This window comes from Morchella sextelata, assembly GCF_020137385.1.
Source record: "Morchella sextelata strain SCLS chromosome Unknown scls_20, whole genome shotgun sequence".
Lineage (NCBI taxonomy): Eukaryota > Fungi > Ascomycota > Pezizomycetes > Pezizales > Morchellaceae > Morchella > Morchella sextelata.
The window spans coordinates 30,198-57,156 of record NW_025408635.1 but is presented as its reverse complement, the minus strand read 5'-3'; the positions used below and the strand labels follow the sequence as shown (position 1 = coordinate 57,156).

The following is a 26,959-nucleotide window of genomic DNA, read 5'->3' as shown; positions in this document are numbered from 1 at the left end:
TCTGTACCTACGCTGTCTATTACTATACAATATTATCTTCCTCCTCTCTATTCGAGAAGACTACCGCTTCGCTGTTCCTTGCCCTGTTGACCCTTATCGACGCTATAATCCCTTATGACCCCTATTGCGAGTCCCCATGCCGACCTCTACTACCCCTTTCATACCCTGCGGAATACTCGCTACTCGCCCCCTTGAGAATTGGGGCGAGGCCTCCATCAGTATGAGATGGGTGTGCGACAGCGGTGGGGGCGGTAAATTGTCCCATCGTATTACGGATGGCCCGTTGTTCAGCTTTACTGCCCCGAACCTGGTTGTCGATTGTCATTAACATGGTCGCGTATGCCTCTACAGTGTTAGGCCTGTCTGTCCGGTATATCATGGTATCTTTCAGAGCTTCCGACAGTCCTTCGGCCAGGGCATCGATCTTGGCTCCTTCGTTGTAGTCTAGGTAGGCTACAATACGGAGGAACTGTGAGTAATAGGTGGCGAAGTCCCCTTTGCCTTGCTTCAGGGCGACGAGTTGGCGACGGGTGGTACCCCAGGGATCTAGGTCTCCAAACGAGGCTTCCAGGTGGGCAACGAAGGCAGTGACAGAGGAGAAGGGGGCAGCAGGGTTAGCATTAATGAGTGGAACGACCTGGTCAAGGGCTCTTCCTTTCAAGCGGCTAACGGCATGGATGACTCTTGCTGCCTCGTTTCGGAATCGATCATGGTTGACCTCAAGTTTCATTCGGAGTTGAGTGGTGAATCCGGAGAGCTTGGTACGAGTGCCGTCGAATTTTTCAGTGCCTGGGAACTTTTCGGACCTGAAGGTGGGGACAGTATTATGTGGAGGAGCAGCGGCGACGGGGACAGAGACGGTAGGGGTGGGGGCGGCGTGAGCGACATTGAGGTTGAGGTTGAGCCGGTTTCCCTGCTACTCGAGGTTGTCAATAGTTTCATTAGCGGCGGCGAGTTGTGTACGGAAGGTATCCCTCTCATGGCGGATGCGTTGGACAAGGACGGCGATGTTGTTAAATAAGTCAGCAGCATCGACCTCATACTGCCACTTGAATTCTTCTACATCGTTGGATGGGGCCCATGTAGGTGGGTCGGGGATAAATATGTCGTACGGTGCGGATGACGACGCAACGTAATCTCAAGAATATGAGTAGTGAGTATTCCGCAGGGTATGAAGAGGATAGTAGAGGTCGGTGTGGGAACTCGCAATAGGGGTCCTGAGGGACTCTAGCATCGGTAAGGGTCAATGAGACAGAGGGGCAGCGAAGCTGTGGTCTTCTCGAGTAAAGAAGAGAAAGAGAATATTGTATAGTAATAAACAGCGTAGGTACAGAAAACGTTGCGTAGAGAAAGAAAGAAAAGGAAAAGAACAAGAAATAAGAACGAACCCCCCTTAATATACCCCATGAAATCCCAGCGATGACAAATCTAAAGTAACTCATACATTAACAATCAACAGAACCCGATAGAACCCAATAGAACCCTTCTGACTAATCCAACTCCTCGTAACCCAGTGTATTCACTAGTCGATCCATGAAACTTACACACTGTTTATGGTCTTTTTGGTAAATGAGAAAACCAAGTGGTGGCTCAGGCTAAACAAGGAGGTATAGTTTGAGTGATAGAGGACAATGCATCTGCCCATAGGGCTAGATTGACACAAATATAGGGAGATTGTTACAATATGCTTTGTTTAGACTGGCCAACGTGTTCACTTGATCTGAATCCGATAGAAAATATTTGGAATTTATTGAAGAATTGAGTCAACATGAGGCCATCTCAATCTAGAGGTTTGAATGAGATTAGGATTGCAATTGTGGAAGTTTGGGACAGAATACCTGAATATGAACTGTTGGAGTATATAGATACCTTCCCGGAAAGAATTAATGCTGTCATAGAAGCGACTGGAGATTATACCCGCTGGTAGTTTGTAAAAGTTGCATATATTGTTTATTCAAATAAATGTTTTCATTGGGGTTATTTTGATATCTATCTAATTCAACCAATCGAACCCCCTGTACCTGGCCATAGTTTGAGACCGCGTACCTTTTGCACTGTCCGGCACCTTTTGCCTGTCGCGAGTATCATCATTTTGCTCGCATCCGCATCTTGCATACAGAATCTAGTCCATTATTTCTATAATTGCATTAGCCCTCTCGTACGGCCTTGTCTTTGGACTTAAAATTTTTTTGTTCGTTGCCTTTCGCGCCTGTAGCTAACAGCCTCTCATGCCCAGTCCTATTTCTACAAGACAAACATAAACCTCCTAGGCAACCCCACGCAAACACAAGGCGACGACGTATCAACCTCCACACTCCGATCACCGCTGCTGCAAAACACGTCTTACCACGCCGTGACCATTGACAACGACATCAACACCCACTTTACCCGGGTACCCGGCAACCCTCCGAGTGACAATCCGTGACGCCTAGCGTCGGCGGCTAAGCTTTTCGGCGACGCGTCATGGATGCACGGGAAGGGAAAGCTTAGCATCGTGTTCTATTTTAGGCGACGCGACGCCGCACGAAACAGTGCACAAAGCAAACGCGTGCTGACGAGAAAGATGGGTGTTGTTTGTGTCGCTGGAATAGCTGTGAATATTGATTTCCCTTGAGGATCAGGATCTGGGCGTACAGTTTCAGTTCGATTGGCCGGTCCACCAGAGTATCACGGCGCGATTATTACTCACCCGAAAAGGGCTGAATAGTAACAATCACCACCCCAGCTGCAGCGCACCGACCAATAGCGTCACCAGCGTGGACCGCAATACGGCCCACTGCAATATATTCTACCCGAGCATCGATCAGATCACAAAGCTTGTCGTGAATATTAATTGTATTGACTGCCTATCCATGTCTCGGCACCCAATATCCAGATGGTGGCGCTTAAGCTGCAGGGACACGGACGGGGTAGAGTCTGCAAGAGACCGCTGTAACGTTGCGGGCCCGTTTTGGCTGTGCATGTGTGGGATGTGCGCTGGGAGGACGGCGACACAGAGACTGACAATAGAATGGGTGATCTGGTATATACACGAGTACAAGACTCTCCTCTACCAGTGGACGTGTGTTCTGGAAGACGTGCATACTCTCGAAGGGAAGGGAATACGCAATCACAGACAGAACTGTCCAAACAGTGAGTGGTGAGTGGTTCATGGTTCGTGGGCGTCGTCCAGGGATGATAGCGCCAGCGGTTGGGCGTCCAATCGGGATTCACGGCAGCCCCTGACCTGGGTGTCTTGCTCGGTTAATTTTAGGTGTCTCTGGGTGAGGGCATTCTATTAATTAGCATTGAAGATCACAGCCCGAGGGGGGTGGGAGGAGGAGAGGTGCCGTGCGTTCCATTCAAGTGAGAGGTGTCGCTGGTTCAGACGAGATGCATATGGTATATTTGTGTCGCTCCTGTCACTGGCCCCCCCTGGTGCTTCTTATACCGACGCTGCCTCTTTGCTTCTCTGTTTTGCTGTCTTCTCTTCATTACTATCCTCTGTTTTTCACAGCTTCGATATTCCCCGCGAGACGGTCATATAACTTACAATTAATACACTCTCCCGGCGAGACACTGATCCCCCACACTACTCCACCATGGCCGGCGCCCTGCAAAACCTCGCCGTCAACATCTTCTTCAAAAGCCCCCCCCAGCCCGCCAAAACCGACGCCGACGCCGACGCCCCTCCCGCCTACAACGGCCTCGTCTACACGCCCCCCTCGCCGCACACCCTCGCACCCCCCAAACCGCCCAAGCCACCGCACTCCAACGCCACCCTCCCCCGCCGCTTCCCATGGCGCGACCTGGTCCTGCAGCTCTTCGCCCTGGGCGTCAGCGCCCTCGCACTCGGCATGACGGCCTTCGTGGTGTGGGTCTTTGACAACAACCCAGCGCAGACGTTCCATACAGACATTGTGTCGGGCTGGTCCACGGCCATCACGCTGAACGCGGTGCTGGCGTGGCTGGCCGCCGTGGCCAAGTTGAGCCTGATGTGGCCGCTGGCCGAGTGTATTGGGCAGATGCGGTGGGTGCTGTTTGCGGAGCGGCCGAGGAAGCTGGCCGATTTTGACAGCATTGGGGGCGCGGGGAGGGATGTGTTTGGGGCGGTGAGGTGGATCTTCAAATTCCGGAGGGGGTATGGCTACTTCCAGAGGCTGATATTGAGATATTTGATACAAGGTGAATTCTGACTGATATATTGATATATTCTAGCCTCCTCGTCCACTTCGGCGCCGCCCTCATTCTCCTCTCCCTCGGCCTCGACCCCGCCATCCAACAGCTCACGACCTACGAGCTCCGCAGCGTCCCCGCCACTCCCGACATCGCCGCCCGCCTCTCCGCCAACCCGTCCTACACGCCGACCCGCGGCTTCAGTCGCGGGCTGATCCTCGCCACGCCGCGCGCCCTCCTCTGGGGCGCCAACTCCGCGGTCCTCGGCGACCCCGTCACCACCGCGCACTCCTGCCCGTCGGGCACCTGCACCTACCCGGACACAACCTCCGTCGGCGTGTGCAGCGCCTGCGAAGAAATCACCGACCAGCTCACCCGCAACTGCACGGCGCTCACGGCGAGGAACAAGCTCTGCCAGGGCGCGACATGCTTCACGAGCGGCCAGCTGTGCACATACACCTACAACGCGACCTCCGCCGGCGGCGGGACGACGTTCCTGTCCATCAATGCCGAGGGCGGGAACTCCACCGTGTCCGGCAGCACGGTGACCATCCCCGCCGACAGGATCGTGATGACGGCGCTGTACATCCAGCCCGATAACGCGACGGCCGCGACGACTCAGAACCTCCCGATTGCGCCTGGGTATGTGGCGGAGGGCGGGTCGCACATGGCGCGGGGCTACACCTGCGCGCTCCGCTTCTGCGAGCAGGCGTACTCCGCGCAGGTCGTGAACGGGACGTTCAGTGAGACGCTGGTCAATGCATCTTCTGTCGACTCGTTCTCGCTGCCCGTTCCGCAGATCAGCGAGATCACCGACGAGCTCCTGAACCGGGCGCTCCCCCTCTCGGCGAGCGGCAAGACGAACGTCTCGATTGCGGCGCTGTTCGCCATGGGGACTGGCCTCGCTGTGAGTCTGAGCGGTAACGCAACCGTGTTGACGGCTGAGCCCGGGCCCGGCGAGGTGTCGGAGCTGCACCGCGGGCTGTATATTGACCTGCTGACGGCGGATCTTGGGGATGTGATGGGCAATGTGACGGCGAGCATGAGTGCTGCGGTGAGGAACGAGGGGGCGGGCGTGGAGGGGGTGACGCTGGTGGTGGAGAGCTGGATGGTGGCAAGGTGGGCGTGGTTTGCGTGGCCGGCGGGCGTGTGGGTGGGTGTCTTGGTGCTGCTGATGGCGGTGGTGAGGGGGACGTGGGTGGGGAGGAGCGGGTGGATGGGCGGGAGTGCGGTGGCGGGGATGCTGGTGGGGTTGGAGGCGGGGGTGAGAGCGGAGGTGGATGTGATGGGTGGGGCTGTGAAGAGGGATGAGGTGAGCGGCGGGCTGGGGGCGTGGAGGGATAAGTGGAGTGTAAGGGGGGTAGCGGAGGAGCTAAAGGTAAGCACGGGGGTAGCGGAGGAGGGAGGCGTGAGGGTGGTGAGGTTTAGGAGGGGGGAGTAGAGCTCTGGACTTTCCCTCTTTGTAGTTATCTTTTTGTGTTTACGTAGTTAATTTATACCATTTCTTTTTTGTTCACATTTCTGTCCTTTTCCTTTTCTTTTTTTTTTTTGCAAATGTCCGCTTATGCGTTGATGAATACAAGTACTCTTTCGTTAATAAACTACCGATCTAATCAAATGTGGCTTGTACAACTCCATGAGTGCCAGAGATGTTTATAAAATCCCACCGAATCTCGTCAACCTGGTACGTAACTGTGGTAGTGATATTTACATCTTTTTTTTGTTTTTTTAACTATATTCATGACAGTAAGTAGAGTTACTTCGGTATTCTCACAAAACACCGGAATATCACAAACGGTGCTGACCATCACGTTTCCCCGTATTGTACTGATTTAAGTAACTGCTGATCTACTTGACCACCTACTTACCCGCTCATCTACAGACAATACCCTACCACTATCGATCTCAATCCCTTCTATACCCACTATCCCACTATCCCACTATCCCACTATCCCGCTATCCCACTATCCCACTATTTCCCCCCCAGCCCCAATCCAACCAATCCCCCCTTCCCCGCCGCCCAAAACCCATAACCCCAACTCCACAGCCCCCCCCCCCCCTCTCCTTTTCCAAAGCATCCACAAAGCCGCCAATCCAACGAACCACCTAGTAAAGCCACCCCCACCAAACAAAGCGGGTGGAACTTTTCCTCCGTTAGTCACAAACCATCACTCGTCGCGCCAAGGCGCTAAAGCACCTTGGGTGCTCACTTGTGGGGGTAATGATCGGTTTGTGGGTAAAATGGGGGAGGTGTTGGGGTCGGTGGTAGTGGGTGGGGGCTACGGGGTAGGGGGTGTGGGAGGCGTGGGGGTGTTGGTAGGTGTGGGATGGGGATCATAGGTGGTGGAGGCTGAGCAGAAGGGGTGGTGGTGCACGTGGAGTAAGGGAAGTAGAGCAGAGGTGAAGGTAGGGCGAGCGCGACATGAGTAGGTCTAGTGACGAGGCAAGTATAGAGGTGAAGGCACTAGTAGAGCGGAATGAGGAGGTGAGCGGACGTGGGGGGTGGATCGGGAGGGGTAATGGTGGAGGTGCGGATGTGATAGTGGAGGTGGAATTACGCCCGAATGGAAACGGAAAGATGCCAAGGCGGTGGAACTCATGAGTGTGTGGTGTGGGTGATTGTGTAAACTGTCCTGGCTAGAGGCCAACACGTTGGGATATCCTTTTTGGGGCGGGTTGGAGATCTGCAGACGTTACCATGGCCATCACCGTTGCCATTGGTAACTGCGTTGTGGTCGTTGCCATTGCCGCTGCTGTTGCCGTCTCAGCCCTCTCTGTTACCATTTCATCCCTCATCAACACCACGTACCATCACCGACACCACCGACACTATCGTTAGAGACCTGCATAGCCACTAGCTATAGCATGGCAGCGAGTCCGCCTCATTCTAATATGTACTACCCTTCATTCTTTCGCGAGTCGGAGGCTTTTGGTTGGTTGAGAGTGGAAACCCTGACCCTAACCCTTAACTGCGTGGGCTTAACTGCGTGGGCTCACCCATCCAAACTGCCGCCCAACACACAGTACCACACTCAAACGGTATATGAAATTCAACTGCGAGTAAAACTTTAAAGATTCTATACTGGGGCCATTGCGTACGATTATTAACGGCACGGGGAGGTATCGTTAAAATCAAAAATGACCCCTAACCCCCAAACGGTGTATGCAAAGCGCTAGCTCTATAAACGAAGTATTGACAGCTATTATCAACGGAGAGATATCATCAACGGGGTGGGAGATACTATTAACGGGGTATAGGGCCGGGAGGTAATTATCAATGGGGTATACAAAGGATGGCATTAACAAGATATGAAAATTATCATCAACGACGCATGGGAGGAATTCTTATGGGGAGGACGATTCACTGAAGAGGAGGTTGGGGTGGGGGGGGGGGGGGGGAGCGTATGGTGAAGTCAATTCACTGGAGGGGAAATGTGGGAGGGGAGAGTGGTCCTGAAGATAGACTTCCATCTCCTGGAGAGATATACAATTCACTGGATCGAGGAGACAAGTTTCAAAAGAGCAACGGACATCCACTAACAACTCGCGGTCGCGAGGTCGGCCACTGCTAGTAATGAGGTATAGCCATCCAGCCATAGCATTATCACCAACTTATAACCACATGCTACGTCTACTTAACCTATATCAATACAAAGTTCGAGCTGTTAACATGAGGAGGCCTAACTCGTCGACAACACTAATAGTCGCAGTTATTTAACTCTATCATGTAGTAGGGTTCCAGTCTTCCTCAAGGATCATCACGTATATTCATGCACACCCGAATCACAAAGACTTGTTTGATCTTAACTTATAACACTTACTAGGAACGATCGCGTCCAAACCAACCAACCAACCAACCAATCAATGAATCAAGCGGCAGGAAACTATAGCAATATATACCGAGTGATACACCATGTCGTCACTCGGTCGAGTGACTAAGTGTGAAACACCCGTGCGTACGCTATCACCCGATTGCTGTCCGCTACCCAAGGCGGGACCATACTCACCTCGGCTCTCAGCTTTATATATAGTTACATGATCACATCTCCCACTGGCCCCCGAGTTGGAGGGTGTGGAACCCACCCTCCCAATTCTGATTCCAATTCTGAATCCGTGTGGTTTTCATCCACTAGATTTGTATATATTTATAGGGAAAAGGATCAATTTCGGCGGGTACGTGGCTATGGTAGACTAGATTGATCTAGTAAACATCTGAAATAATTATGAGATTAACATAAAATCTATAATGAAAATACAATGATAACAATCGTTACTCCAATATACACCATTGGAGGCAGTACAAATTCCCAATCACTAACAAATGCCCGTCTGGAGCCCACCCTTACTGACCCATGATTCGAAACAAAGAGCTCTCCACATTCCTCATTACCCGCCACGTTTCCGTACACATTTCCTCCAGCTCACTGCTCGGAATGTTAAGTTGCATCCAGTTATCCTCCGAGAGGAACGACGCCTCTTTCTGTACCGTCTCCCGGATATAATGGAGTTGGGATGCGAGAAGACGTGCACTCCGTTTTTCCTCTGAATCGGCCCAGTTTATTCGGAACCTCACGGCTCTTTTAGCCTTCTTGTAGTTGGTTTCGATTTCTTTGACCTTTTGGATCAGCTGCGCCACGTGGTTGAAGAGAACCCGGGCTCTTTCGATCTCTCCAATGCGATCAAGGGGATCACGGATGCTGAGAGCCACAACAATACGTTTGACATATGCGATCGTCTTTCCCGTCTCGGTTGCCCGGAAGTCCCGACGCCGTTTGAGCACGTGTCTCTGTGATCTAAACGCACGTTGGATGATGATTGCAGCCGCTGGTCTTCGTGTTTCTGGGTTAAGTAGGTCCAGAGAGAGCTCGATACGAGGTAGACGCTTATAAACCTCCAGGATTCTCTTCTCCAGCTCCTTGGAATCGATTTGCCGGAGCGAATGCATGTTCTTTTCGGAAAAGAAACTGGTGTTCTCGATCATCCTCTCCTCTAAATCCAATAATCTCTCAAACCAAACCTGTGCATGCTCGATGCTTGACATCTTCCCTTCATTCATCATGTTCTTGGCCTTATCCCTGGACCCCTTGTATATCCTGTCGACCTTTTCGCTCAATAGGTGAAGCTGGAGGCCGATGGTGAACAACAAAGATCGAACACGCACTCGCTCTGCTACGCTCATAACAGAAATGTCCACAATCTCTCCGCAGATCCTCTCGATAAATCTCAAGGCCACACCTTGAGAGGTGCTGAAAAACGCTCGCCGCGTCTTGATGACTGGATAGCGGGACCTCCACATTTTCTGGATTGTGTTAACCGCTGCTTCAAAATTGCTATAATCTTTAGGGAGGTGCATAGCATCATCATAGTCAGGTTTTTCAGTAGCGGTTTCTCCCGAAACAACTGGAGAGCTCAACTCCATCAATGTTACCCTCGACACCGTGGGCTGAAGACAAGAGAAGAAAGTTGGGGCATTCTTCGTAGCTGTGACAATCAGGGGGGCGTCTTTTCCGCTGTAGATATTAAAGGAATCTATGTACGCGCGGCACAAGTTGCTAAATGGCGCGCGGTCTCTAAACTCCGATGACATAGCGAATGGAAGGCCGTGTGTCTGTATACAAGTCAACGGTGAGAAGAATTATCTCTAATAGAAGATCTCACGAGGGAGGGTGAATACATACCTGATTGATCCGGATGCCAACCACAGTGAGCCTGTACTGTAGATACGTACTGAGGGAAACTGCCCGCCATGAATGGGTATTCAAAACGCAAGTGCCGAGGAAATGAGCATTGCGGCGAGCGAAAATATGTATGCCTTGGCCCTTCGCTCTGATTTTCCCTAAAACCTTATGCTGAAAAGGTTCCTCGTCATAGCTGATCTTTTCTACGAGGAAACAGAAACTTTCGGCGAGTAGGAGTAGATCCTGACGATGGCGAGTAATAACGTCTATGTTTGAAGTTTGATTTTGCAGTAGCATCTGTCTGTACAGTGAGATCCAGGCTCGAGGTAATACCACATCGCCGGGGTTGCTTTGGTATATCTTTCAGCGGAGATGTCAGCTTAAAGGAACCACTCATTGTCGATGAGAAATTAGTTAAATACGTACCAGGTACGTCGCCCACTTTTCATAAAGTGCGATAATGGAGTGATATGCGTGGAGATCAATCGACTCTGCGTTTCGTATCATTTCATCTAGAGCACCGATTGATTTATGCCCTACACCAAAACGGAGACTGTTGGCGATTGTTTGCAAAGTCCGCCAACACTTCAACGCCTTTTCATCTCTCCAAACAGAGCGATCTAAACTGCGCTCGAAATTTGCCCGCGAATCTGATAGACGTTTTAGTGACTATGTGCAAACGTGAGTGAATGTAGACTAACCAAGGTTCTGTGCAATCTGAAGCTGTTCAAGCATCGAAGAGAGGTCGGATATCGTATTCATATTATTTTCAAGACGAAAGAATAGTAACTCGCATAATCCTCCGAAAACACCGACGTGGAAACTGTTTGGTTCCGCGATCTCATTCCATATTCTCGTCAATGTCTCTGGCGATTGTTCTACGGACGATTTATATGTTATCTGGGCCAGCAGACGCTCCATAGACCATCGCTCTATGATCAAACCATTAGTTTACTGCTGTAAAAGAAGGGTATAATAGTAGTAATTACGATTTCCACGAAATTCTCTCAAAAATGACAAAGGAGCTAGGTTGTTGAACCTGCGGTAATACAGAGGGAGAAGACGGTAAACGATAGAAGCAATATAAAGAAAATGCTGAAATAGAGTTAGCGTAGAACTGAAACTCACACCATTGGACGGGGACCTTTGTCGTAGATAGATACTCTGATTCCTTCATAGGACGCCTGTGGAGCAATTTGCATTCGGGATGGTTGTGAAATCCTTTACGGCATTATATTAGCTAGGCAATAAAGATTGTATTGAACACTAACCTCGGTACTGGAAGGTAAGACAAGGTCTACTGCTATAATGAAGTTTTCTTGAAGTATCACACAGCTCACTCACTGCTCGGCATACATAGTTAATTATCCACTTGGTAATAGCCTGCGCTACTAGAACTCTGGACTTCTGGCCAATAAAGCTACTGTCGTCGTCATATAGTAGCGATGACTGAAGAACTACTAATCGATCGGCTTGCTTGCGACAAGGAACGACCCCCAAGAGAGTAAAGAGACTCATCGGAATATTCGAATTAAGCACTAGTTCTTTTGTCAGGTTGACCGCCGTAGCTATTGACTCCACCGGTAATTCAGTGAAGGAAGTTGCCGAGTGAATGAACGCATGGGCTTTAATGGTAACCTGGCTGTTATTAGCAAAGAACTACTATGTGTGGGTTAGGAGTATCCACAATTAGATCAAAAACCTCTTTCATCCATTGTTCAGCAAACTTGAGGCCCTCATAGGTCATCTGATGTTTCCAAAACCCGTCAAGTTGTTGAGGTAAATCTCTCCAGAACACAGCTATGGATGGGACGTCTGACAACCAATTGCGGTTTGGAGGTTCCAGACGATTCGGTATGAAAAGTTCACTAGCGCAGGGTGAGAGACTCTCGTGTAAGGCTTTGACTTGTCCATAATTGTACACTTCGATCCTGTCTTCTCGTGGGAGTTGAGCCATTCCTCGACGTTCTTCATCCATTCTCCAAGCTTCTGGAAGGTCCCCAAATGCGACTGCATGACTCCAGGCATCAGTAAATCGGCATTGCCGCAACAAAAGCTTCAACAACTGCTCATTCATTTCATATTCTTTAAAGAACTCTTCTTTATCCAGGTCATTTAGGGTGGAGGCAGCGGTTTCTCTTAGCTCGAGTGATATCTTGCCACGCCGGACAAGCAGAATACAAAGCCTGGAATAATGGCGCTGACATGCGGTGCTCAGGTTCATGCCGTGTCTGTTGGTGATTGTTAGTGTTATTTCTGTAACGTCTGACATGAATTTCACTGCATACCTGTCCAGATATTTGACCAGACTGTCAAATCTCTGGCCCCTCGCTAGAACTGCAGCACCATCATTATGACATCCAGCGAGGACAAAACAGTCTGCCCCCTGCTCAAACAGTTCGGCTCTGATATATAGGTCGGCAGCTCGCAAAAACTCCCCATGCGTCGCAAAAATATCTACCTAATGCATTAGTAGCCATACATAACGTGGGGATTTACACTACTCACCACCTGCATTTTCAAACTCCCCCAGCGCTTCATAACAGCTGGCTTCACGAAGTACTTGCCCGCACTCCTGAAACAACTTTGCTGCCTCCCGGAAATGTTCCTCGGATGTTTCTTCATTCCCGCGGGCTAAATGCGACTTGGCCTTTCTCTCAGCAATCAACGCTCTTGTTAACTTAGTCCCCTTCCTGTCATCTGCTCGCCTAAAACACAGGAGCGCCTATAGTAAACGATGTTAGATAGGTACTATCTAGAGTTTGAGAAATAAGGACAGCGAACGCTCTCATAGTTCTTGTTCTCGATAAATTGGTATCCTCTGCGTGACCATATTTCTGGGTTAGCGTTCTTTCCCGGACGCAGTTGTGCCAGCTTCTCGCGTTTCTACTATTATTAGTTATTGGTTCAAACAGATATCACTCTGGAATGATGCCTATCCTACATTACTATCACTCTCCTGAACTACCTCAATGTCAGGTGCCCAGAGTGTGAGTATGTCCTTCACACTTGCTGAGTTGCTCTCGAAGAACCAAAGTCTGTACTGTGCCCTAGTTATGGCCACGTAAAGTTGCTTCGATATATCAGTTAATGTTCAGGATGTCAAGTATCTGTGAACTTACCTTCAACTCTGAGCAGAACGCCTAGGACCAGGTATGGATATATCAGTGCCTCATCATTAAATAAATCTTTCTTGAAGTACTTACCAGGTGTTTGATCGAATTAAAATCTCCGGATTGAGCAGCACGCCACGCAGATAAACATTTGCTCGTGCTAAAGAAATCCAACAGCAACACATCCTCAAACTCCATTCCCTTACTATCGAGGACAGTCAATACTAAAGCAAAATCACCAATCTCCTTACGTACTTTCTCCTGCTGCGCCTTGTCCCGGACAATTATGACCTGGTCTGCGCCGAACTGAGCGGGATTCGCATCTAGGTTAGTAGCACCAAACATGTTACTCGAGAGAACCTCAGAGCCAATGCCAGCTTGTTTCGTTAGTCACTGTGATAGTACGACTAGAGGTATTACTCACTGAACATTACGGGCTTCGGCCCAGAAAACTGTCCCTCTTCATCTTCCATGCGATCCACCATGTCCGGAAAGCCTATAGAGTTTAGATTTAACCTTCGACTGGGGGGAAACAGCAACATACTACTATACAATAGCCTCATGACAGATGTTGCGACGTTAAGGATGCCTTGATGTGTGCGGTAGTTTTTGTATAGTTTGTGCACATGTGGTGTGACTTTCTTCCCAGAGGAAAAGCGCGTGTAGAGGAGATCCTTAACATTTTCGAAACGGAAGACGGAATCTTTGGAGATCGACTGTGCGGTATCGCCGGCTTAAGTATGTCCTGTCAGTTTAATTACTTCAATAGCAAGGGTGAATACCCATACCAAAATGTACGGCATTGGGGCTCTTGACCAAATGCAACAGCATCATAATCTCGAGGAGTCTTTGGTCTTGAATCTCTGAGCACAAAAGTAATAAATGGTTAGTTATAGTTTAGGTATTTATATAAAGGAAAATGGGCTCACCATCAATATAAATCTCATCGAACGCTTGTTCTACCCTATTCCTGACATCCCGGTTCTTGACCATTCCGTTGAGGACATCTCTTGCCCGATCAATGTCGTCAATGTCTCCGTGATCCCTTTTGACCTTCTCGTAGCGTAAGTAGATGTTGTACATCAGATCTCTATCCAAGTCAATTGGTGAAATCTTATGTCCCTCCTGGATATATCTCTCGCGTGTTAGGGGTTGGAAGTCGATCGAACGACATGCGGAGCCCTTGATGACGCCAATGATCTCCATGAACGCCAGCGTAGGCGATACCCCCTTTGTCAAGTTGGCTGGGAACTGTTCCCAGTATTGTTCGCTAAACACTTCAAAGTCGACTACCTGGCTCTTTCGGTATAGACGCCTACGGCCAGGCGCATTCTTGGAAAGAACATCACTCATGGGGCCGCCTGGGTTGGGATAAAATGAGAAGTCTTGTCTGTCTGAAGCCCTAATCCTCTGTCAATTGATACGCTCCCATGTATTAGAATCAAGGGATGTACCTCAGAGTATTTTCCAAGAGCTTGAGAAAATGGTTGAATGTACAGACTAGAGGGAAATCATCTGCAAGCATTGTAAAGATTGTGTGGTTCACTTCTCTCTCGTCGTCACCGAGCATGTAGTTGAGCGCATCACTTCCTCCCCCAGTAGACTTAGGTTCTGAATCATGTGTCGCAATCAACCGCTTGGTATAGTCCTTCAGTTTGTTCGAAAGGACGTGGGACCGCGTGAGTAACACCTAAACCAGGGGTTAGAAACGTGCAGATCCAGGATATTGGTATACAAGATTACCTGACGGGGCGAATTCCTGGCATCAAGATTCTTTGAAGCAAGATAACGCCCAAACAACTTATACACAAGGCAGGTTGTTTTCCCCGTGCCACTCCTACCCTGGATTAGCGTGGAGTTCAAGGTATCCTTTACAACTGCCAGCTCTTCTTTAGCGAGACTCAGAGGGTACTCGGCGGTGAGATTCTCAACGCGAACATTGCTGAATGTAGTTTGGGTAACGCTGTAAAACCTGTCTAGAGGAAGACGGAGAATGTAAGTATCTCATTTGATTTGAATTACACAATCGTAAGAGCAATTATATAAGAAATAAAGGTATACTTACTAAATCTCAGAAGGCTTTCACCCAGCTGTTTTTGGGACTTGTCGTCGAGCTCAAAGGTACCTGTCAAGGTATCACTATCTTTCCCGTAGGAGTTCGGATATGCTATTCCGCTGACTTGGTCCACTGAAAACTGTTTCTGTGCGTCGAGGCGGACCTCAGAGAATGTTTTGTGTATCAGACGGATATGAGGTTCCGCTTGCTCAATCTAAAATATAAACCAGCGCTTGTGAGCTGCCAATCGGAAAGCCTATATTTGCATTGCATTGCTGGCTGAAGGATTATACTAACTGTTCCAATTTCTCCGATCCTCCAAACTTTGAGATAAAAGGTTAGAACCGGATCTGTTCAGGGAAGAACGAAAAGACCTTACTTCTGACCAGTTGCAACAGTGCCCCTGCAGCTTCGTCAAACTCGACGTCCAACTGCCAGAGTATACCGCGCTTTTTATCTTGCCCATATCGCGCCAGGTACAGATGACTATTCACTCCCCCCAGCCGCTCGCGGATCGGAGGATCCTCCCACACACCTGAGGCCAGCTGGATGATGACACGTTCGACCATGTCAAATGAACCTTTATAGCGTAAAAGATTGGCATTGACCAAGATAACGGAGTAAGGGATTTGTACAAACCTTCTTCGTATGCCTGTTGCATATCTTCCAAGGCCTCCCCGGAGGCTAGCACTCGCCACAGGCCTACCACAGACCCAAGAAGATCCCCAAAGTGCCCAAAGTCAAGACTGAGACAAGTTTCTCGCTGCTCCAGTTCAAGTTCTGCTGATTCCCTCCCCGTCGAGGACTCATAACAGTACCGGCAAGGAAAAGACTCAGTAGCTGCCTTGAACATACGTACAGTTTCATCTCTCTCCAATGTGAAGATAGCCGCTTCCAGAGCATGCTCCGATGTGGGTGGCGAGATCCCGAGATGCTGTAATTCGAGGACCAGATCTGGATCTAGCCTTAATTTCCATGGAATATCTGGTGTTGGTCGTGGATGATTCCTCAGAGCCCGAATTAACCGGGGAAGAAGAATGTCCAGTGACTGCCAGCGATTCTTTGGTTCATCAATATCGTGGTTCCCCATACAGGTATCGCACAGCTCTACGAGCCTCCTCGTCCATGCGCTAAGAGTATGATAGTCGTAGATCACATCGGGGAACAATGAAGTCCACTGCTTCATGATTCCACCAGTTGTCTTTCCGGAGATCAACGCCGCAAAGACAAGTTTTTCTTTGAATAATCGTCCAACTAGCCTCTCAAACGATCGGGGACTGTGCGGGAGGCAGCACTCTAGAACAGCGCCGAATGCGTCCAGGAAATTGTTTGATAACGTAAACTGGCTAAAATCAACACCAAGCAATGGTAGAAGAATGCGCTCGGTGAGCTCATTTGCAAAAGCGGACCCTAGCCAGGGCTTCTGACGCGTTGTATCGATTGGATGGTTCACTGAATGCCTTTTGAACATTGTGAAAAACCTTGAGATTCTTGAGGCATAGTGTTCAAAGTTGGATAAAAGCTGCAAAAGAATTTCTTCGTCAGAGAATAAGCGGGATAAGGACTCAGGATTACGCTCCAGTTCAACGAATACAGGGATGCAGTCCGACAAGGTGATTTGCTCTTTGTTGAAGATGAGGGATACAAAGTCCTTCGGAAGAGATCTTCTTTTTTTGTATGCCGCCGACATGGCTGTGATTTCGGAGATTTTTGAGTGAGTTGTAGCTGATATTTCGGTGATTTTTGAGTAAGTGGAAGCTGGTGCAAAGGATGAAGTGCATTTACTTCCTTATTGCAATTGTTGATTGTTTGAGGAAAATGTGTATTACCAGTATCTCGGGGGAGGTGTATCATGATGGATTACCATTATGGGATGCCTTATCATGCGTGTGTGGGTTGCCTGAACCTTGTTTGCTGTGTTTTCCCGTGCCGCAAGCAAACAGTGCATGCATATGCATCCGCCAAGCGAAGGCAAGATCAATGCTACTTCCCGTATGATAAGCTAGATAACGGTGCGTGTAAGCACCACCAAAATTCCGAAGGCGGGTAGGGTACAGTCGCACCTCGTTATGTCGTTCACGTATTCTGGGAGTCAAAACCCTACGGGATAGCAAATATACGAGAGAGCAAATGGTTGTTGGTGGATAAGAGCAGTACCTATCCCCCAAATCCGTACGAGATGTCGAATTACGAGATAGCGAGGTGCGACTGTATGTTATATGCAGCTCGTATATACATAGACTTATGACCGTGGAGCAATCACCCCCACTCCTGCAGGGTGCCGTCTTTAAGCATTGGCTGTCTATCTTTCCATAGCTCGTTGTATGAAATCAGCTATGTGCCAGGACAGCCAATCCACGCTTAGGACAATGCCACTGGTCAGAGGACTTGAATAGGTATTCCATCAGCGGTGTATCAGCAGGCTATACTACCTTAATAATCTTGAGCTACTAGAAATTATACTAGCTCCAACGCTATAAATATATCTCAGATTCTTATTACTACAACTTTTGCTAGATCGAAATTACTTCTTTGGGATACTTCCGACGCAGATCAATTATTCAACCAAACACTCGAATGGTATTCCCTGGGCGGAGATAGCCAATTTTGGAGTTTTGGCGATACTTTGACATGTAGGCGGCATTCTTCAACGAACATTTGGGACAATTCCGTAATGCGTCAGACACTATGGGTTAGGGTTAACTATCAATGGCCGAGTCAGCCGATGGATCGTCAAGCCAGATTAGAGAGGGGGTGTTTTGGAAGCTATGTTGCATGTCAGTATGTGATTACATACCTTAGCAACCAGCAAGGAGAATTCTTCCAGAAGTTCCCAATAATAATTGTTGCTATAGTCAACGCATCTATTAATGAATCTATTGATCAGTCATCTTGATATGACTTGTCGAGCGAAATCTTAAGGCATTTGTAGACCGAGTGATTCACTGTGAATCACTCGACATACCCTAAAGATCCTTTATTGACCGCAATTACCTCTACATTCAGGACCGCCCTTTTCCCCGTTTCAACAATATCTCCCGAGAATATATATGGGTGATGTATACGAAGACCGGGGGTGAAAGATCCAGGTAGGAAAGGATAGTATTATGGAATCCCCGAGTATGTAAATCAAAAGGACGAGCCCTTGACTAAGTTAGAGATCACGTGCCCCCCGCGTAGCTCTAAACGAGTATTTCCCAGTTTAGGGGGTTAAAATTTCTTGTGTGAGAGATGAGTGCCACACTAGTTGACATAAATATGTGACCTCAAGAGCTCCAGCCTGAGCTATTCCCTAGAATTTTCGGTAGTCTTTTATACGCACTCAGGAGGAACAATCCGCCCATAGACACCTGACATGATAGCTTTAGATGTGATACTTGATGCCGAGGCCAGCCATCATCCCATCTCTACATAAAATCAATGAGGTAAACAAAAAAAAGAAATTCACTCCCACCTTGTCAGGGTTAGGGTTAGCTAGTGTTCAGGGTTGGCCAGTTATTATATTCCGACCTCCATGAAATCGCAGTATAAATTATCAATAGAGCATTTTAGTCCCCATAACCATAATTCGGCCATATTTCTGCTGCAGAAGCCACCATTTTACGTGGAAGAAATATGGCCGATTAATGGATTACAAGTACAGGGATGGACTAAAATGCTTATCATTCACCAAACCCCTCACGCGCGCAACAAGGGTACTGTTATCTACCTAAAGACTCATATTGCACTGATATGAATTAATATCGACCTCTAGGCAACACTTGAGGGCGCTTACTGACTGATCAATATCGAGTTTACACGCTATCAGGCGGTTATTGAATGCGGCACGAGCGTCTATATTTAGCAATGCAGCTTCCCGAGAATCCCAGTAAGGTGGGTGGGATTCGCCTTGGTGGGTAGTTAGGTGTGTCAACTTGAGTGGCGATAGGCCTTTTTTGAAGAGCCTCAATTAACCAGTGGGGATTCCGGATACAAGTTGGCGCACCTACCCGCCAAGGCGGATCCCACCATAGCCTCTTGAGTCAACTCTGAAGTCCCGTCGGGAAGTAAGGCTCCTCTCTTGTGTTGTCATTTCCGTCGACCTTTCTCGAGGACAGTTTATGAGATACGACAGCTCCCATCCCGGAACTAGATATTTCCAGGATTACAGACTCGATCTCAAACTCTTTCACATCCCCCTTAACACCCTCCCAGAGCTCTGTTTGCACTTTGATCCGCCATCAAATCAGCAGCCAGAGCTAGGGTTACACAAACATTCAGGCCTCCCACACACACACGTATGATTACTCTAAAGAAGCAAACACGTTGGCCGGCGCTTGGGACGGTTGCTCAAAGCGGAGAAATAGCGTGCATATAAGGGTAATCATCTTGTGGATAGGTATCTTCACCATCAATCCATCTTCAACGCTCGCAATGCGGAACAAACAGACGAAACGAAAAGACGCCAGCACGGTGGGCACCGTGAACATGGTGGAAGCGGCAGAGACGGAGACGGCGCGCCTAACTAGCGAGAACGTTCGATTGACGATGGAGATTGCGCGGCTGAATGCGGAGAACAGTCGTCTAGCGCAGGAGACCGAGCGGGTTGGACAATCGGCGGAGGGGCTGGCGTTGGCGAAGTCTGACTTAGCTACGGTGAAGGGCGAGCTCGCGAGTGTGCATGTGCAGAGAGAGAGCGTTGCGGAGGAGCTTAGGACGGTTCGGCATGAGTTGGGTGTTTTGAGGGCGGAGGTGGCGAGACTGGTGGGTGAGAATCAAGAGCTAGATATGAGGTGTATTCGCGTAGATGAGGAGTTTGTTGAGGTTCGAGGAGAGCTGGTGAAGTTGAGGGAGGAGCTGCAGATGGCGGAGGCGGGCAGTGTAGAACTGCAGTCTGCGAATACACGAATGGCGGAAGAGTTGGAGGCTGCATCGAGACTGAATGTGGCAATGAAGGATCGTGTTTCTGAGATGGAGATGGACGAGATCCGAGCTGGTGAGGAGATGGCAGTGTTGAGAGCAGAGGTACAGGCATCGAAGATGCAGACAGAGAATCTGGGGGTCATGGATTTTAGCTTGCCGGCTGCTGAGAAGTGCATCTCGGAGAGGGATATGGAGAGAATTCGAGCGGGTAAAAGACCTACAACGCTGAGTGAGGAACTAGAAACGTCACAGGTGGGGATGAAGATTCTAAGTGGCCTTAATTCAGGTCAAGGGCTGGTAGCTGCTAGTATGAGGTCAGGTTCGGTGATGAGGAAGCTCGAGCAGATCTGGGACCACAAAAATAACCTCATCTTGGACCTACACAATAGACTCATGAAGGCTGATCTTAATGAGGAGTTGATCCGAGACAACAACAACCAGCTGAAGCGCGAACTAAGGGCTGCGATGCAAGATTCCGAATCCTTGAAAGAGCAGACGAAGATTCTCCACGGGGAGAGTCACGCACTTGCCAAAGATTTTGTTGCTGTCAAGACACAGTTAAATTCAGTAAACAATAGTCTTGATATGGCGCAGGCAGAAACAGAAGGCCTTGAAGCAAATATTAGACGACTGGTGGAAGAGGCTGCTGCAAAGGATGGGGAAATCGAGGCTATGATGTCAGAGCAGGGTCGCCTACGAATTGAATGCAACAGGTTGTCCTCCTCGAATTCTGAGCTTGAGCATCAAAAGGCCACTCTTCAGGATGATCTTACCATAGAAAAGAAGAAAACCATAGCCAGCTACCTGTCATCACGGTCAAAGTTGGCGCTCATGGGAGAGAAATCAAGACAGCTAGAGGTCGTGTCTACCGAGCTCAGGAGTGCCACCGAAGAGAGATCGAAGCTTCAGAGGCAGAACAGCTCATTACGGCGTGCCTTGCAAGCATCCGCTAGGGCACAGGGAAAGGTGTTTGTTGAGAGTCCAGAAACCAAGTAATTTTTCTCATTTTTGTCCCCCCTCACTCACTTGATTAAGTCTTCGTAACACCTATGGCATGTCCACTTTCAATCCTTGAGAATCGAGGCGCATCTCCTTTACCTATCTATTTTCTTTGTTTCCTTCCTTGTATTTCCTCCTCCACATTGCTATCTCTACCACACTTTTTCTTGGGTCTTATCATACTCTCGGAGGTTAAGCTTTCCATGAAGCTTGACTGCCGTCACAATTTTAGGGGTCTTCTCTTTCCTTTCTACAACCATTACTATTGTCCCGCATTTCTTTGCATCATATCATTCATATTTCCTTTTAGCTTGATGCTTGTCCCATCTTTATTTATATTAACCTCACTGTCTATCCATTCGATCGATCAGCTGGTTGATCGCTCTACATAGCTGCATTATTCTTTCATATGTCTTACACAATATCAACGAAGATTTTATAATCAGCCGGGGACTGGCAAAGACCTTTCGTAGTACCGTTTTTTCTTTTTCTTTAGATGATTTGAATGTCGCAGGCGCGCCTGTGAGATTGTAGTTTTCCAAAGTCCTTCCGGACTTTCCTATCCAGCATGAGTACGGGGCTGTTAAATTGGTGGTTTTGGAAATCTTCGTCACCGTGTTCCCATAGCAACGATTTCTGCGTAACCCACCAGCGGCTTCACGACCACTGACCCGGAGCTTATAAAAATGGCTTTGCTACCCCTGAAGGGTACGACCAAAAGCAAGAAGATCAAGACAATAGAGCGCCATCATCCCCTCTCCAATATCTCGTTTAAATTTAGTAGTAATCGATACCGTGAGAGATGATGCGTAAAAACATCTGTAAAAAGGCTCGCTAGTTTACTGACGGTATTGGTTGTACAGCACTAGTAGTTAAGGCCTCCGCAATTCCATGAATCATGATAAACAGGAGCTCTGATTACAAATAAGTATCTCATTCCGAATTCAAGGCGTTGGTTTCTATATGACAACATGTACAGTCACTCACGGGGTGAAGGCGGATCCTGTCTGATGGCGGTCAGGGATTTGAGGCCAATAACAGAGTTAACTTTGGGACGCCAAGGGGAAATTACCGCAAACACAACCATCAGACAGGATCCGCCGTCACTAGGTGAGCGACTGTAGTGATCAATTACCTATCCCTTGGACCGGTGAGACATGCAGATTGCCCGCCTTCCTGATACGGGAGGTAGAAGCAGTGGCTAAGTGACTTCGCCTTTGTGGCTTTACTATGGCGAAGTCACTGAGCCACCGCGTATACCTCCTAAGAACGGAAGGCGGGGAATCTGCATGTCTCACCGGTCCAAGGGATAGTCGCGCATGCGCGTGGACGAGTCATGAAATATCACTCGATCATTCAATCCACAAAAGGGCGCCTGTGGGCTTCATTTTTCCGATTGGATATTGCCGCGTGTGGTGTGAGCGGGTTAAGATACTCTCCTTTTTGAGATAAGCCCTCTATTTTAACCCTATGAGCCGATTCTGAATTATGTCTCGCACGTTATAATTTACAATCTTTGATGCGAGTTCACACACAGTGGGACGAACCGTATTTTGTTGTTGTCCGAAACCGAATACGTACTCCGGTACTTCGACGTTACATCCTCTGTGTTAATATTCCCTTAGTGATGGGCACGAGACAAGTCTCGAGACCTCTTTGACTTTTTTTCCCCACCCAAACAAAATCACCGCTCCAGCTCAAAAGTTAGATAAGAAAACAAAGAAAATCTTGACTTTTATTTCCGGTAATTAGCATAATTACCGTAATTTCCCTACCCCGTGATTACATAACCAAAAGTCTCGAGACTTTCAAGACTCAGTCGGCAGAATACAAGACATCACGAGACCTACGGAAGTCTCCTCTCGTCTCGTCTCGTGCGCATCACTATATTGCCTTTATGTAACACAGGAATAGTGTTGGGTAAGTAGAGATTTCAAGTTTGCAAAATAACCTGGCCTAACACCGAGATCGAACCTCCCGTAAACATTGATAATGGAAGAGTATTTGAAAATCTATAACAAAATTTAAACTTGATTTGTCGGACGTTTCTAGGGGCGATTTAAGAGCCACGCGCTCTCGCTAATGAATGCAAGGCATGCATCGTCATTATTAGAATAGCTAATACTACGTTGACTTCGAAAATATCATTTTACTTTCCTCAATCAAGATAGTTGATAAATTCAACGTCAAACTAGAATTTAAAGATTGTACTAAAGCATTCCCCCAAGGGCTGGGCGGCCGATGGGTCATCAGCGAATGGTACGAGTCCATTCGTGAAAGCTCATTATTCCCCAACGGCCGGCCCAAACCAGCCGAGGGACAATTCCCCCCCGGACGTCTAATTATTTCTTGGAATTTGATATTTTCCAACAGGATGTTTCAATCTTGCAACACCGAAATACCTTGTTTGAAACAACGAAGTCGCCCGGCAATGTCAATGACATCAGTGATATGGATGATCAACCCTAGGTTAATTGGCCTCTTGGATGATACGCCGCCTTCAGCAGGCAGTCTCCAAACACCACGGTCCAGAGCCCAACCCCTCTTCAAAAGCGCATTTCAACAGTCCAATCCACTCTGACAAAACCCCCACGCCCCAAGCATCAATGACTCTGCCCCCCACATGAACAGAAGGGTTAGGGTTCCCACTTCAGCCCCCGATTACTCAGTGCCCACGCACCGATAAAAGACCACATCTCGTATCGACACCTTCCGCTCCCTGTAGCTCTCCAGCTACACAGACAGCACAATGCGCATCAAACAACGCGCCCGCACCTCCCCCTTCTCCTCCCCCGCCGGCACACTAAGCTGCCCAACGCTCCCTGAGACCGCCCGCCTCACCCTCACCCTCGAGAACACGCGTATCAGCGCCGAGAACACACACCTCAGACAGCAGGTCGCGCGCCTCAGCGCCGAGAACACCCGGCTGACGGCGGAGAAAGAGGAGCTGGTGCAGTGCCGCAGTGGGCGCCGTGCAGCAGAGAAGGCAAGGCGGCGTGTTTTGCAGAAGCGGGGGGAGCTGGCGGAGCAGGATGGGGGCGTGGCGGAGGACCTGGGGGTGTGGGAGCTGCATGTGGAGGGGTGGGCGGAGGAGAATGAGGAGCTGAAGAGGAAGGTGGCGCGCATTGAAGAGGAGTTGGTGTGTCTGCGGGCGGCGGGGAGGGTTGCGACCGTGGTGGCGGATGTAGATGGACTCCGGGCTGCTCCGGGCCTGTTGGGTGCGGATAGAGAGGGCGCGGGTGCGGGCGCGGGCGCGGGTGCGGCGAACGGGGAGGCGGGGGCGGAGAACGCGGGATATCGGTGGCTCAACTACGAAAGCGCGTCGCTATCGAAATACGTGGCTGAACTGAAGGGGAAGCTGAGGAGACAGACATCCGAAGCCGGGGCGGCGAAGGAGAGCTTGTCGCAGATGGCAATCAGGCTGTTGGCCGCAATGGACGGGCACGATGCGGCAGACGCGGAGAAGAAGGACCAGCAGTCCAGGAACATGGAGTTGGCTTCGGAGCTGGAAAGGACGAGGAAGGAGTTCACGTCGGAGCTGGCAACGGCGAGGATGGATATCAAGTCCAAGGGTTACGAGATTGCGAATTTGAAGTCGAGGAACACGCAGCGCTCACAGCTGTTGAGGGCGGTGCAGGATGAGCTCGAGATGAGACGGCTGAATGATGAGGAGCTGATGGAGGAGAATGAAAGAATGTTATCATTGCTGGCCAAGGCGAACGAGGCAAGTGAGGCCAACGAAGCAAATAGAGCAAATGGAGAAAACGAAATAAATGAGGGAAAGGAATTAAACGAGGAAAATGAAATGAACGGGGGAAATGACGTGGGAGAAGTAAATGAGGTGAATGATGTGAATGGTGTGAATGGTGTGAATGAAGGATATAAGCCAACTGAGAAAAACGAGGGGGATTAGAAGAACGAGGGAAATGGCAGGAACGAGGGAAATGACAGGAACGAGGGAAACGAGGAGAACGAAAACAAAGAGGTGGAGAGAGCACTCTGAAATGAGGAGAGTCTCGACTGTAATTCTCCTAAAGCGTGTTTTTGCTTATTGTGTGGTGGAATTTAGTAAATTCCTGTTACCCCGCTGTCATCTCAAGTCTGTGGTCATGGAGTTCTCTCAGATTCCGGAACCTTTGTGTAGTCAGAAGATAGCTCCTGTCCTGTCAGCTTGCTCTCTCTCTTTTTTTCTGTAATAGATCGTCAATTGATACAATTATATTCACAGTCAATAGCTCTGGGTGGTAATACACGGGGAACCTCTAGTCCTTGAGAAAAGATATCTACTAGTGGGAAAGCGGCAGGAGGCCGCAAGAAGCTGCAAGAGGCCGCGGGAGGTGGCCAGGATGGCGGGGATGGCACAGCTATGTGACAGTAGTGCGGGGATTGCACACCCTGCGTGACACTTGTATGACAGTACTAGTAGGCACAACTGTGAAAACGTGTAAGTTCCGAATGCCTACATGTAGGCATTATCATGCTCATGTATCACCATCATGATCACCATCATCATGATCGGTATCATATAGAGGCGGTATGGGTTTGGTATAGCTTGGCCATACCCGCTTTCACCAGACTCATGTGCATGTTATCCTTTAAACAATTGTATTTCCTAACTGTTACAAGCTCATCACTGAAGGAGATGAACTAAAGATGCTGTTGATGGAATTGGATGCTGTTTGATGAATTTAGGAATAATTCGGTGGGGAGGAGAAACTCTACAATGAAATTCAATATCATAATCTCACTTTATCCTACTAGAAATGATATACAAATGATGTATAATCTTGAATATAAAAAGTATTGAGCTAGACTACTTTGAGCTTAAAATATCCTCAAATAGCATATGATATCCTGATATGGCCGTTACTTATCTTTTACATCCCAAAGCAGAAATCCAGGTTCCTGTTTATCCTCCTCACGGGTGATAACTTATCCCGTTTACATCAAAACAATTGTAACATAGGGGGACGGGTTTTGTTGTAGTTATTAAGCTTCTGTACAGCGGTACTCTAATTAATTTCACTAGATTTGTATGGATTTACCTTGGGAGACTTTTTTTGAGTTTGCTTCCTGCTCTAAGGAACAATTTTGTCAAGATAATTTACCTGTAATAGCTGGTAACTTTTAAGGCGAAGGGGATATCCGTGAGGAGTATCCTGTTTATCCATTTTATCAGAATAACCTGAGAAAGAATTGCCCTGAATGGGCGGTAAGATACCTGCATAAATTCATAAGGTATCATGAGATGCTGGGACAATTAATAAAAAAATAAAGTTCTGGGAGTTCGAACCTCGATCATCTTGAGCTATTACTCAGAGTCTAATCACTTATACTATCATTTTCTTTATTTTATTAATAGTTTCTAACCTGAGAAAGTAAGCTATCAGAGCAGTTACCTCGAACAGGAGGTGATCATCTTATATAAGAGATAGCTATCTTTCTTTTACCTGTCATCTGATAGACATCATTCCCAAGCGGTGAGTATCTCTATTTTTGTCACCCCCGCTTGTTCTATCCCTTTTTGGACAGTCCTAAAATATCAGAACAGATAAATTATCACCCTCAAAGGCTAATCAAATTCACTGGAGGATAACTCTCGAATATATTGGATAACCTGGAATATATCAGCATAGTGGGATAAATAAACACAAGTTCCGAAAACAGGTCGATCTTTAACATTTTTGGGGTTAATTATCATCCCCGCATGGATAATTTACCCCCACACCTAAAATATTGTACCATGGGACCTGGCCGATACATTAGTATAGACCCTGCCCCTTCTCATCCCAGCTACTATCGTTGGTCTTTGACATTATTCAGGCTTGTTCTCGTATCCTCCGATATCATCAAGTGATCCTGCTCTCAACCTACGTATGTACTACTGACGTTTGGATGCTCGAACTCCGAGAAGCCGACATTAACACTACTTAATTAAGTAATACAATCATCTTTCCTTCCGTAACTACAATCCTCACGCTTTCACAATTAACTCAGAAAAACTACCAATATTGCTAGTATTGCCTTGAACTACGTTAGTGGCATCTCCGAAAACA

At 48.4% G+C, this 26,959-nt stretch overlaps 4 protein-coding genes across 4 annotated transcripts; 3 read left to right on the top strand and 1 right to left on the bottom strand.

Moving 5' to 3' along the window:
• Positions 1-3,581: 3,581 nt before the first annotated feature.
• On the top strand, positions 3,582-5,596 carry H6S33_006261 (uncharacterized protein; the record flags this gene model as incomplete). The annotated part of the gene is made up of 2 exons (XM_044837701.1): positions 3,582-4,120; positions 4,198-5,596. The coding sequence occupies 2 exons, from the start codon at positions 3,582-3,584 to the stop codon at positions 5,594-5,596; spliced, it is 1,938 nt and encodes a 645-aa protein (XP_044689788.1).
• Positions 5,597-8,497: 2,901 nt separating this feature from the next.
• Positions 8,498-16,692, bottom strand: H6S33_006260 (uncharacterized protein; the record flags this gene model as incomplete). The annotated part of the gene is made up of 25 exons (XM_044837690.1): positions 8,498-9,763; positions 9,834-10,193; positions 10,260-10,483; positions 10,535-10,765; positions 10,823-10,928; positions 10,978-11,054; positions 11,105-11,111; positions 11,178-11,471; positions 11,521-12,064; positions 12,122-12,290; positions 12,342-12,558; positions 12,618-12,719; positions 12,778-12,906; positions 12,956-12,976; positions 13,040-13,323; positions 13,371-13,442; positions 13,491-13,679; positions 13,735-13,809; positions 13,876-14,348; positions 14,401-14,636; positions 14,690-14,922; positions 15,012-15,216; positions 15,300-15,325; positions 15,382-15,582; positions 15,642-16,692. The coding sequence occupies 25 exons, from the start codon at positions 16,690-16,692 to the stop codon at positions 8,498-8,500; spliced, it is 6,792 nt and encodes a 2,263-aa protein (XP_044689787.1).
• Positions 16,693-19,415: 2,723 nt separating this feature from the next.
• On the top strand, positions 19,416-20,900 carry H6S33_006259 (uncharacterized protein; the record flags this gene model as incomplete). The annotated part of the gene is made up of 1 exon (XM_044838029.1): positions 19,416-20,900. The coding sequence occupies one exon, from the start codon at positions 19,416-19,418 to the stop codon at positions 20,898-20,900; it is 1,485 nt and encodes a 494-aa protein (XP_044689786.1).
• Positions 20,901-23,652: 2,752 nt separating this feature from the next.
• On the top strand, positions 23,653-24,816 carry H6S33_006258 (uncharacterized protein; the record flags this gene model as incomplete). The annotated part of the gene is made up of 1 exon (XM_044838018.1): positions 23,653-24,816. One exon carries the CDS (start codon positions 23,653-23,655, stop codon positions 24,814-24,816), a length of 1,164 nt encoding a protein of 387 aa, XP_044689785.1.
• Between the last annotated feature and the right edge of the window lie 2,143 nt (positions 24,817-26,959).